The sequence below is a fragment of the Pieris rapae genome, chromosome 13 (genome assembly GCF_905147795.1).
Source record: "Pieris rapae chromosome 13, ilPieRapa1.1, whole genome shotgun sequence".
Taxonomy (NCBI): Eukaryota; Metazoa; Arthropoda; class Insecta; order Lepidoptera; family Pieridae; genus Pieris; species Pieris rapae.
The window spans coordinates 489,367-502,295 of record NC_059521.1 but is presented as its reverse complement, the minus strand read 5'-3'; the positions used below and the strand labels follow the sequence as shown (position 1 = coordinate 502,295).

The following is a 12,929-nucleotide window of genomic DNA, read 5'->3' as shown; positions in this document are numbered from 1 at the left end:
ATCGATAGGGTTGCCAGTTTATTTTTCATATTATTTTAAATAAAATGTTTTTGTTGCCTTGTTCGATTTAAAATATCAGAATGTCATGTCGCGCTTTCTATCTGGAAAATGCAGAGGAGTGCGTACTTTGTAAATTCTAAAAGGAAAAGCCACTGCAATTTCAACTTCATATTATAACAAAAACGTTGCCTTGATGTCGCTTTGGAACTTTTCGCGTGGTGGTGGTTCAACCGGCGCGTTTACCAATTTTCAGATAATTTAATTATTTCGTAGTATAAGTAATTTAAATTGTATATAAAAAACAATTATGCTATATGCAGCCAAAGATGGAATTCATACTTGCCAATCCACTTTTGATTGTATATCCCATTTAAGTCATTTTTAATTATTATCAATGACAATATGTCGGAGATTATATTATAAGAGAGAACAATATTATTTGTTTTATTAGAATTAAACAACACCACGCAATATCATAGAAATCTATGCAGCTCCTTACAAACATTATGTAAAAAAACTTGGCGATTAAAAAGAGTGGCGGAGAGTTTATTACGCCAATTCTTCTCTTCCGTTCTAGGCCCTTGATTTGATAACTAACAGTAAATGTAACTTTAGGAGCATTTAATATGTAATTATGACATGTTTTTATTTAAAGTGCAGAAGTGATAAACTCAATTTGTCAGTAGTGCATTGAATCGATCGTTGAGATCAGTTACTCTCTGATTGGCGACTGTGCCGGACAGGCGAACTGAACTTCTTTTACAATTTAATAAAAATGTTGGACTATGATAGTGATAACAACTTGGCAAATATTTATCGCGTCGTTTAACATGTACTATGCAATAAGAAAAGGATTAAACCCTGTAGTTTAATGTTAACTGGCAACCCTAACACAAGGAAAACATTTAGGGAGTACAAAGGATCGCGAATAATCCGCATCAGCACTAATGACGTATTATCTAGTTCGCGCCTTTCCCTTTCCGTGATTAATAACACCGGAAACAAGTCTGAGACGATTTAAATTGCTTTTTAAAATACTTATACACATTCAAGATCGGAAAACCAGATATGATCCAAGCCAAACATATAAAGGAAAAACAAAAATTAGTAAAATGTGTAGAACAGTAATTTTAGTCATCATGTTGTAAACAGGTCTAGAAATTGTAATGTATACTAAGAGTCTGGGGATTGTTACCTTTAGAAATTTTATTCATGAACTATAAATATAAAAAGGCTTACTATAAAGTAAGCGATTATCTAATTAATAAAAAGGGCTGGGACTAGTGCTGGGCAGGCTACTTCTAATTAATTTGCTATATTTGTTTAAAAATAAGTATTGTTTGATGATTTGCTTTTTTAAAAAGAGTACCGAGAGTTTTTTACGCCGGCTTTTTCCCTTGGTCTACATCCTCTGTCTTCTTTGCCGATGAGTAGGGATGCCTACAGGTTCAAATTTATTGACGTGGAATAAATGATACCTTGATGATCTTATGTTCCAAAATAAACCTATTTTTCTTTATATCATAAGTCCGCAGCTCTGGAGGGCAGCGGCAGAATATTAGATAATTAGTTTATTTTTTACTATTGTTTATAGTATATTGTATTGAACAATCAGCTGATGAAGACATCAGTTATAGTCATATTTTCAATTGTAGCTAATTAAAGTTAATGATGGCAATCAGAATGCAATCAAGCTTCAATTACATTGCAATAATATACGCGAAATTATGTTACTCATATAATTAGAATGATTTTGGTTTGAGATTAGTGTTGGTACTTGGCCTCACTTGCCTAATGTCATAGGTTCGTACCCTGGCCTCACAAATTCTACTAAGTACTGAAGGTCTTGAGGTGTGTAGTGTGCAATCCAAGTGTACTCCAATAGTTATTGGAGTACACTTTGTGACACACAACCCACTAGAACCTGTGGGATATGTGCGCCGGGGAAGGCCTAGGTTATTTGTGATACCAAAGGCAAGAACCAGTCTGTTGCACAGATCCTCGTTATCCAGGACGTTGCGCCTACTGAATGCTGTCTCCGACACTATCGACATATTTATATGTTCGCAGTGTTAGGAGAGTTCGAATTCACAGTAGTGATATTTTGTATATTATTGAGTAAACACAATAACACTAAAATTATATAGGTAGGTACTTTAGGATGGAGAAAAAGCGTTGGGCGAAGAATGTACAATGAATTTTATTAGGACTCAGCAAAACATTTGTATCTTTTTGTACATAAAGAAACTTAACTTTACTGATGAACTGCCCTGAATACTTCTATAAGCACCCCTTTTACAAAGTTCAAAGGTAGCAGAACAAAGCAAAGTTTTTATAACGCAATAGTCGATAAAACAGAACAATGGCATGTTTTTATTACAATATTGCGTTATCGACCTCTGAAGGTAGCGTGAAATGACTTAAATGTTTTCAAAATATACTTCGCCGAGTTACATAACACGATCCTTTGCTTATTCGAAACAGTATGGGAATATTAAAATACATTGTTGGTCTAGTGACTTCCGCGTGCGACTGTCGTAGATTCGATACCCGGCTGTGCACCAATGGACTTTCTGTATACGTGCGCATTCAACATTTTTTGGAACGGTGAAGAAAAACAGCTAACCTTAAACACATAGTCGACGACGTGTGGCATGCACTGGAGTCTGTTCACCCTACTTTACTATTAGATTGACAAATGATGAAACAATTAACAAATCTGGTTTTATGAGAATATTGCAAACAAACAGCGCAAGAACTGTTAAAGGAGTTTATTGTTATTTTTCTAATTAAACTATTACTATTTTCTTCATTCATTATATTTGGTTGGCTCAGCGACAACAATTTAATGATTTTCTAGCACGTCTTTATATTTCATTTTAGGTTAGCCTGAATCAAAAATTAACCAAAAGCTCGGCAGTGCGGGCCACAAATAAGTGTCACAAACATCCTTTTCTCGAAAGTGTTCAGGCGATTTTAAATCTCCTCGTTGTGGAAAAAATTAGAAGCGTGAAGCTGCCAAGTCAATCTATATAATAAACATAATAGATTTGTAATATTAATATGGTCACTGTTGCTACTGAATTAATTAACATACTTCATATTACACGTCACAACTTTTTACGGTAGAACTTTTTTTTTTCAAGTTTTGATTTAATGGCATCTTATTTTATGGGAAAAATTAAAATTCCGTATCCATTGAGTAGATTAAAATATGTTATGTGTCAAATGCTTTTTTATACAACGTAAGTAAAATAATAATAAATTGACAACCTGGGGATAGAATACGCTTAAACGTGATGGGACTAAGGAAATAGCGTATAATGTCGCAAGATAACGCGAGTAAGACTAGAGATGATCTTGACCAATCATAACCCAAAAGAACGGGCAATCGTTTTGTCTTCTTACGTTCTTAGCCCCCCTTTTATACATCGTCTTCTTGAAGCTTACTGCAACTCTACCATAAGCTCGGATAAAGTATTTATAGGTAATGTCTGCATAAAGTATTTCTATGAAATTTCAGGCTCCTGGAATAGAGAACTCGGCAGTACAAAAGACCGCATAGCCCTCCAACGACAAGGTGAACAGACGACATCGTCAAGGAGGTTGGTTCAAAGTGGATGCAGAGAAGCCAGCGCTGAGCGTACTAGAAGATGGAGAGGAGATCTTTCAGGCTCTCTTCTCCATCTTCCAGTATGTTCTACAATCAGGCTCTTGCCTGATATACATGAACTTTAGTTAGTAACTATAGTTTTACACCATTACTATCTTAAGATCAGTCGGGTAACAAACTACATTTAAAATTTCATAATGTATAATGAAAATAAAACAGTAATACAAATTCAATTAATTAACACCCCCACAAAATGTTTACACTTTAATATAACAATGGTCTTATTAAAATAGGCACTTGTATTATATTTCACCGCGAGCAAACTTATTACGGGCTATTGTTGGCGGATTTATATTTTGAGTTCAACTCCATCGAAGGTTACTCGTGAACGAGATGATTTCTTAACAGTATAATTAATTTATACTCGAACTTTTAATATTTTTACTTTTATATTTGACAACATAACTGACATTAGGTTTACTTTAGATTACTATATATACTAAGTTTAGATTTTTCTCTTGAAACATGTCATGGAAAATAAAAAACGACAGTAACTTTTTTTAATTTAAAAATAGAACTAAACTATTAAATTTGTAAATTACATTAATCATTTTTTTATTTGTTTTTTTTTTATACAGAATTAGACAGACGTTTGGTCACAATCCCACCTGATGTTAAGTGAGATGAGGCCTATTAGAGAGCACGCCCATCCACGCCTCTTTAACAGCCGCCTGGCAAACCACATTTTAAACTGTTAAGGTTGCATGGAAGGATCGCGAATGGACGTTGATGTTAACAACGAATGGATTTGCCAGCCTCCAGCATTGTTTGAAAGGGGACGACGGAATCAGGATAAACTGAAAGGCAGGCAACTGAACGGTGTTTGTATCGACTTAAGAGTTGAGATTCAACGAATGAATCTTTTTCTAGAATTCATTTAAGTTTTAGAATTAATTTAAAAACTTCACTAAGTCATGGTGTAAAGTATGACTCCCGTATGTCAAAATCCATTACATTCTTGACATAGTGAGCGAAAAGTGAGTACTAAGGGCGCTTATTTATTGGATCATCAGCCATTGTATATGATAATTTCTAATATATTAGAAAATACACAAAATAAGTCAAACTATATACATATAATTATAAGGGAATAAGGACAAGGACCTTTTCCTCAGTTGACAGATACCAGTATGAGTCACACATGTGCAATGTGCTGCAAAGATTTTTGTGTCTTAACCGCGTCGAAGTCTTTCTCTTCATATTAATTGAATGTGAAAATAACTTGTTTTTTTCTTTCTTATTACAATACCTTTCGACTGTGAACAGCCTTATTCAATATCAATGCAATCGTAGAACAGTCTACGATCGAGCGAACATTGAACTGCACTCACATCGATCTCTGCGCAGGCGCATTACATAATATTTTATGTTAAAACTTAAGAGGAAACAATTTTAATTTTAACTTGTGCCATAAATGTCTATCTCCATAATTTCTAACAGAAGAATATTCTCGTAAACCAATTTTTAGGAGTTTAAAAGTTTTTTCACTATTGGTTTATATATTTAATCTGTAAACAAGATACAGTGCAAAAACCCAGATTTGCTGTTTGAGTCACATAACATAGGTATTAAGAGATATTGTTTGTAAGATGTATTAAAACTTGTAGGTTCATTAATAAAAAATAAAGACATTTTATAAAGATATTAATGTAGAATAAAACCTAAATACTGTTTTGGAGTCTTTATTTATGTCTCATTGAAACCGATTAAATTTTAATAACCAGATAAAATGACGCTTGATTGATTTTGTCCAAAATCTAAAAGTTCAAGGCGCCTTTCATTTGAAATCTTTACGAATTTAACAGAATAAATACCACTTATCCAAAGCTTGATACATTCGGTAGTGGGCTGATCAATATAATATATTTGCGATATTAGTTTTTAAATAAGTGTTATTTGATATTTTGTATCATGATTTGCTATTTTAGATGAGTACCGAGAGTTTTTACACCGTCTTTTTCTCTCCGTCTACACTACCTGTCCTCTGCTGTCCTCTGCTGATGAGTAGGGATATCTACGATACAAATTTAATGACGTGGAATAAGTGTATCTTATATTTCATATTAAACATATTTAATTTTTGTAAATTGTAAAGCGTCTATCTCAAACTATTTTATTATTTTATGTCAAATGTATGGTTACCGTAATTATTATGTATTTTAGAATAGAAAGATTGTAACAAGTAGTGGTGCATTATACATAATCAATAAATTTAATGACTATGTTACGAAATCAAACGTATATACTTTAAGTAATAAATAGTGAAAATGGCAACATAGGCCAACACTATCAATGATATTTAAATAGTTAAACATCATTTATCTGTCAACTTATAATGTGATATTCAAAAATAAACGTCGTATGTATTTATTTAAATAAACATTTACTATAAATTATATTTGTATATACATGTAGTATTGGTAGGAAATATTATTGAATTAAATTGGTGATTTATTTTAATTTATATTTCGGTAATTTCAGTTATAACAAACTATTTTCCTGAATGTATGTGTCAATAGAAATTTAATATGAAGGGCGAAGTCCCAGGGGAAATCAGAAGTTCCCCACTTATCTGGTTCTTGTATAATCTTCCTCCATTATTTATATCCGCACTTTGGGATGAGTTATGACTGTGGTTTTGTCTTATACTAGTATAGAAATTACAAAAAAGTAAGTTTCATAATAATAATAATAGAAAATATTATATTTTACTTAAATCAAAATTGTATGAGTTTTCAAAAAAATGTTGCAGTGTGGTCGAGGTGTACTTACTAGTTGGCAAGACTATTTCAATATGATTTGTAATATTGAAAGGGTAACCATAGCAACCGATTCAATATTACTTAGAATTGTAGCATCCCTACAAATCTTGCCCTCCAAATATTTTAATTTATATTTAAAATGATTTTATAGTCCCACATTGAAGAAAAATTCAATTAAACAGTTGCTGTGGTAAACTTTAAGGTAGTTTTAATAATTGTTGTATACATCGATTTTCACTTTGACGTCCGTCACTCCCCCAGGTGAGCGTTTTGTAAGGCACTTTTCGCCGCGCACCAACAACATGAGGAACCAGTTGCCCAGATTTATATCTGAACCAATTCCGTCAAGAAAAGAGCTAACTAATTCTAAATAGGCCGGTAACGCACTTGCGAGACTTCTGGAAGTTTGAGCTTGTATGAGCGTCTTTGGGCTTCTTAAAGGTTTTTTTGTTGATATCGAATGCTTAAAATATAAGGTTTGAATGAAAAGAAAAATATGAATTATTAATGTACTTTAATTAAATAAATATAACCAATAACATTTATTACATCACAGGAGCAGGGTATCATAAAACACAAAGCTATAGCGAAATATTTATGATAGACAGACCATACATTATCAGCATCGTTAATGAATTGATTGATCATCACAATTTAATGATGGCCTGTCTAATTATTCCGTCTATAACTTAAATTGATATTCTTAAAATAAATAACCTAAAAACGAAGTAAGCACGGTGTCATTAGGCCGAAATGAAATAATTTATTTAAGGAATTACACGATTAATTTCAATGTTGTGCGTTTTTCAAAATGTTGGAATTGTATTGTTTATTGATTCAAACAAGTTTGGGAAAAATATTGATAACTGTTAAGTACTATTTTTATCGTTGAGGGATAAGACATATTCTGTGGAAACGCTAAAATTCACATCAGTCATATGTCAAGTTTCAAATTGTTAATGTCTGCATTGGCGCGAAATTTTCGTAGAGTATACAATAACGGCCACTAAACCACCTGAATTTGCATTTTTTCTTTTGTTTTTTTAATGTGCAATTCTGGCATTCCTATGACGAAATTATGGTTGTGTAAAATGAAACATTCACAGAATACACCTAACTATATAAACCACTTATTTATTTTACGCGACACTTATATCAAATTTAAATTACCATAATATATTTTTGTGATTATTTCCATATTGTTTTATTTAATATGGCGCGTAAAATAAACATAGTAAGAAATCTAAGATATGCATTTCTAACATGTTATTCAGTCTACAAACTAAATACACTTTTTACAATTCATACGATCAAGCGAGTCTATACCCATTTAAATATACCATCTAAACGATTATTATTAACTTTTAAAAACGTAAACTATGTTACAAGTATTAGAGAGGCGAAGATATTATACAGAATTAAATATAGATAAGCCGATGAAACATTTTTTTATAGTACGTTTTCTGTCAAATTTACTTCAGATATTTTATCTTTTGCCCTTTTACTTGAAACCGGCATAAAGTTATAACTATTGCCATAAAATTAAAAAACACTTTACCAAAGACTCACAAAATAAAAGTATTTTATTTATTTCCATAGATATAGGGTGAGAGCAAGGAAAGTACCGTTAGTAGAAAAAAGGTTGTGGAGGGCGAGATAATCCCACACGACCTAAGTTTTAACCTTCAAACAAATGCGTATGATTGATCTATCGTATACAGGATTACTGCTCGGTTTGCTTAAAAAAATATAACATGTTTACGAAGGGCAGCAATGCATAATTTTGCGAGACTTATGCAAGATATTATACGCATAATTTTCTTTATTGTTTCTACATATATAATAAGTATACAAGCTTCAACTTGTTCTCTATGGTCGTTGATATCATATAATATATACTTTTTAGTGTATCGTAGACTATAAAATTCATAGATAAAAATAATTTTAATGTTCGCTTTCATGAAAGAACTGTTATTTTTGTGTATACATTCACGGCAGAAAGCTTTTAGAGCTAAAAGTATTGCCACGTATTCAGTATAGCAAGCAAAATCTCCGCATGCTCTAGTAACGAACGCGCGGTATTTATTCGACCGAACCGATTCACCAACAATAGATAATTGTAAATTGTTCAACCATCAAGATGATTTGTTGTATTGTGTGCCTAACTGTACCTGTATCTCTGACGTCTCAATTGTACATGATTACTCGAGTGTACTTTAGCTCTATACACTATGCTCATAGTAATTGAGGAATTCCCATTTAAATTATTCATCATCCCGATGGATTTTAAAGTATACGTTTTCAAAAGGTAAATTGTTAAAACTATTTTAGTAAAGCTAATAATACTGTACATACAATTTGAGGCATTATAATTATCGTTTTAGATTTTTAGAGAAATTATAAGTACACAGAACGTTAAGTTACTTTGGCAAGATATATGTGGTCGAAACTCAATAAATTAGCGGAAATAGGCCATAAGAAAGGTATCCTAATTAGTCTATCCTTACATGTACTTAATAAATGAGGTACGTTAAAACATTATGACTATCTGTGGATATGATTTACTTTCAAAACTTATGATCTATATTATACATTCGTAATGTCAAAAAAACGCGCCAAAAAATTTACTTCTCGCGCCAAAGTAGCCAGTACCTAAAACAATATTTAACATACGCATTTCAATATAAAATAACAATTATACAAAAATGCATGAAATGGAACGAGATTTCAGTATCTATAATATCATTATTAATTCAATAAATAATCTTAAAAGTCACTTATAGTACAATCATCAACATAGTTAAAATTAACCAACCAAAAAGTTATATAGTATAACTACTTTGATAATTGCATAGTGATAACGAAATCCTAGGAAGGGAAAAAGTATTAAAACTTTTTGGTATAAAACAAAGAGTTGGACAATGTTGTCATACCTAAAAAATCGAGTCAAATCGACGAGAGCTATATCTAGAAATCTATCGACCTTACAAACGACTAGGTGAACTATTTCGACAGCATAATGGCAGTTATTTGCACGGAACATAGACGGATCCATTCAACATTCGATTTTGTAGGGTGCATATATCTCGACAGTTGCTATGGCAACATTCAAATCCAGGATGGCTAATGACAATTAATCGCGCGTCGCTGCAGGCGCCGGATGCGTCTGTGCCAGTCGTCTCGCCATTCCAGCAGTAGTGTCCTGTCTCCGACCGTTAAGCCCGGGAAGCCAGAAGACGAACCCTCTTTTTCCACTCCTAGGATTAGGTAGGACCTGAGAATAAATCAATTGTATGAGTTGTAGTACTAATGTTATACACACAATCAAATAATTCGCTTATATTTGTTTTTTAAACTAGGAAAATATTGTTTTAGTTATTTAGTTCAAGTCAAAATATTATTAACATATAACAACGACGACAGATATTTTGTAACATTCTCAGTTCGATTCCAGAATAATAAAATACCCAGAACCGTGTCACATGCGTTCCCACGGCTCTATAAGTCATAATCGTCATGGCGTCGGTCCAAAATGACCCTAAATAGCAAAAGCCCTACAGTTGACATGGTTTCTGTTTGATTGACAGGAAAATACGTTTCGAATAGGCTTTGGCGCCTTCATAACGTTAGGCGAGTATCATACAGAACTTGTACTAACACATCGAGGACATTAATGTTATTTGTGTAGTTTAAAAAGAAAAATAAGTTTATTATTTTGGCAAATATCTATTGAGTAAACGGTACGGGGATTAATGTCCCAATTGAACGGTCAAATCTCCCATATTACACTGTTATTATATTACTTTTTTGAATGTGCTGGTACACAAATATTAGAACCCAATTTCCAGATTTACAACCAGGATTAAACGGCACTACAAATCTAGTTTAGTAGACTTATTAAAACGTACTTGTTAATCTTGATCTTGGGGCACTTGCAGGCGATGTCTACGTTGCGGACGTAAAGGGCGACGGGTCCTCTGCGCAGGCGACTGCGCGGCGCGCGCTTGTACACGGCCTGCACGCTCAGCGCTAGCCGCGCCCATCCCTCGCCGCCCGCTGCCTCGCGACCGACCACCCGACCCATTATGACTGCAATGCTCATCATCATTAACCATACAAGCTCAAGAATGTTCTGTCAACTGTGTAATCATTCAAAATACTAAGTATTCATACAAGTCGTAGTTTAATTTTCAAATTTTAGTCAGTAGTTTAAAATTCAATTCTCCTACGAATATGAACATGTGATATACTCTCTAATTTGACAGGTACCAATTCTCACTTTCCACATGTGTAAATCCTTTGCCCGACCAGCTGCACGCACGAAAAAACGTGACGCATGCGGCGTTACCTCGCTCTGAGGCGTTCCATTTAAGGCTTGAAGTGCAAGCGAGAGAGCGGAACAAACGACACAGAGACACAATCGGCCTCCGCGTTTGTTCGTTAAAAAAATGACATAATTGTATTTATGCGTACAAATAAATGTAACTTGATCAATTCAATTATGATTTCCATTTACCTCCTTCTCTATATTCATACAAAATATCTATCAAACCAATAAAATTATAATTTTCTTTTGAAAAATGCAACCATTCCGTCAGTATTTTCTTATGAGGTTTTCGCCTGCAACTATCGTCAGTAATCCGATTTTTTAATTAAATAAAAAGGGATAAGAATGAAGAAATCTCACCGTAGTCTCGGCTGCAGAACTTGTTGAGGTTTAGAGTTCTCGCGCCTGCGCGGCACCGGCCGCACTGCTCCGCTGTCATCGTACATATTACAAGTCAGATTACATCCACTCGTACATACTTCAATACATTGATATGGGAAAGTCTCAATTGATATTAATAGAAGGGCAATCGATTGAAATAGTGATTCATCAGAAAGCGTTTGTTCATTAAGGAGACTGAAGTCAGAAAGTGCTACAAGTATGATCTAATTTTGATATAAAGCCTTTTTATACAGGTTAATGAAACGAATAGTTTATTTGTAATAGCATTCAAATGACAGCAAGTAGATTTTTAAAAATGAAAGATCTCTCAAATAAAGTTTCATATACCGTAAATGATGTTTTCACACACATGGCACAACATATATCTTATAAGTATAGTGTTGAGTACATTTTCGTGATGAACTTATGTTTACAGTACAAAAATGTCATATAATGTACATAGTAATTGGCATGCAAGAAACAATGAAATGTTTACCTCGTCTCGCACTTGACACAAATATAAAGAAAACAAAATGTATGAGATGATGAATAAAATATAAGCCCTGAAAGAAACGGGGGTTTAATGCAGCCATTGGGATTGGAACTTTCTGTTTTAAGATTGTAAACTTTAACGAGAAGCACTGTGTTATGAATGTTTTATAGTATTTTAGATAAAAAAACATAATTTTAATTAGTTTGATATATTATTTAGCCAATATCTTGTGTTCCTAAGATAAAGTATTACTATCAGGAATATATCTTAATTTTATTTAGATTAAGACCGTTAAGGGTATTTTAATATCTTATGGGTGCAATATTTTGAGAGTGACTAACGACAATAAGAACAAAAGCTAACATTTAAAAAGGTCTCAATATAATTTAATTAGTTTTAAGTTTAAAAAAAAAAACAGAAAAAATGGAAGTTTCTTGTTATATTAAAAAATCAATGGCGCTACAACCTTTTTGGGTCTAGATCTCAGATTTCCGTATATATATAGGTGATCAGCTTTCTGTTTCACGCCCTCGAATTTTTGTGTCTAACGCAAGCCCGTTTCATCACGATGTTTTCCTTCACCGTTCGAGCGAATGTTAAATGCGCACATAGAAAGAAAGTACATTGATGCACAGGCACAGTATGCATGTATCATGAAACAGATACAGAAATTTGAGGCCCAACGAAAAAGATTCCATTATTTTTTAAACAATTAACTTGTTATTGTCTTAATAATTAAACAATTACTCCAAGTGATAATTTTATTAAATCTTTTACCTGTTATATATTATAGTTACACGCAAAATGGCGGTTACCAAATATTTAATAAATGTGGAATAATTTTCGAACGGTTGTCAGTAATTTATAATGTTTGTAATAGTAATAAATCTAATGCAATAAACCGATTTGAAACGTCTAATTGCCGTGAAAACATTCCGGATGTATCAATCAATATTTTGTAACTCATATTATGATAATGTGATTGATATGGCCACAATTAATAGGGCAGGTTTAATGCGCAGTTTATATACCGGGAGTGAAACAAAATATTTATAAGGAAGATTTTGGAAATGAATATTTCCTTTCATTGAAGGATAATGAAGCATACTAATGGTTTTATTATTCAATAAATTATTGAGTTCATTCATTACAAATATACAAGTAAATTGTTTAATAAATAATCCGTCTAAAATTCGAAATATTGGCGTGTTTAATATTTATTTTATAAACTTTCAGATTGAGCCTAGAAGACTAAATGAAAAAGATTAGAATCTTAGCCAAGATGTGATTTCT

General features: G+C 32.8%; 1 protein-coding gene across 3 annotated transcripts in view; it reads right to left on the bottom strand.

The window, feature by feature from the left end:
- Positions 1-6,934: 6,934 nt before the first annotated feature.
- The window catches only part of LOC111003490 (netrin-B), a 99,448-nt gene continuing 93,453 nt past the window's right edge, over positions 6,935-12,929 (bottom strand). The window contains exons 5-7 of one of the 3 annotated variants that reach the window (XM_022274016.2): positions 11,123-11,194; positions 10,344-10,524; positions 6,935-9,709 (exon numbers count right to left, since the gene is read on the bottom strand). In XM_022274016.2, coding sequence (XP_022129708.1) covers positions 9,559-9,709; positions 10,344-10,524; positions 11,123-11,194 — 404 coding nt within the window. In that variant the 3' untranslated portion in view covers positions 6,935-9,558. Of the gene's footprint in view, positions 9,710-10,343; positions 10,525-11,118; positions 11,195-12,929 lie in introns of those variants that run through there. The other 2 variants (XM_022274017.2, XM_045630884.1) reach the window with 2 other exon arrangements.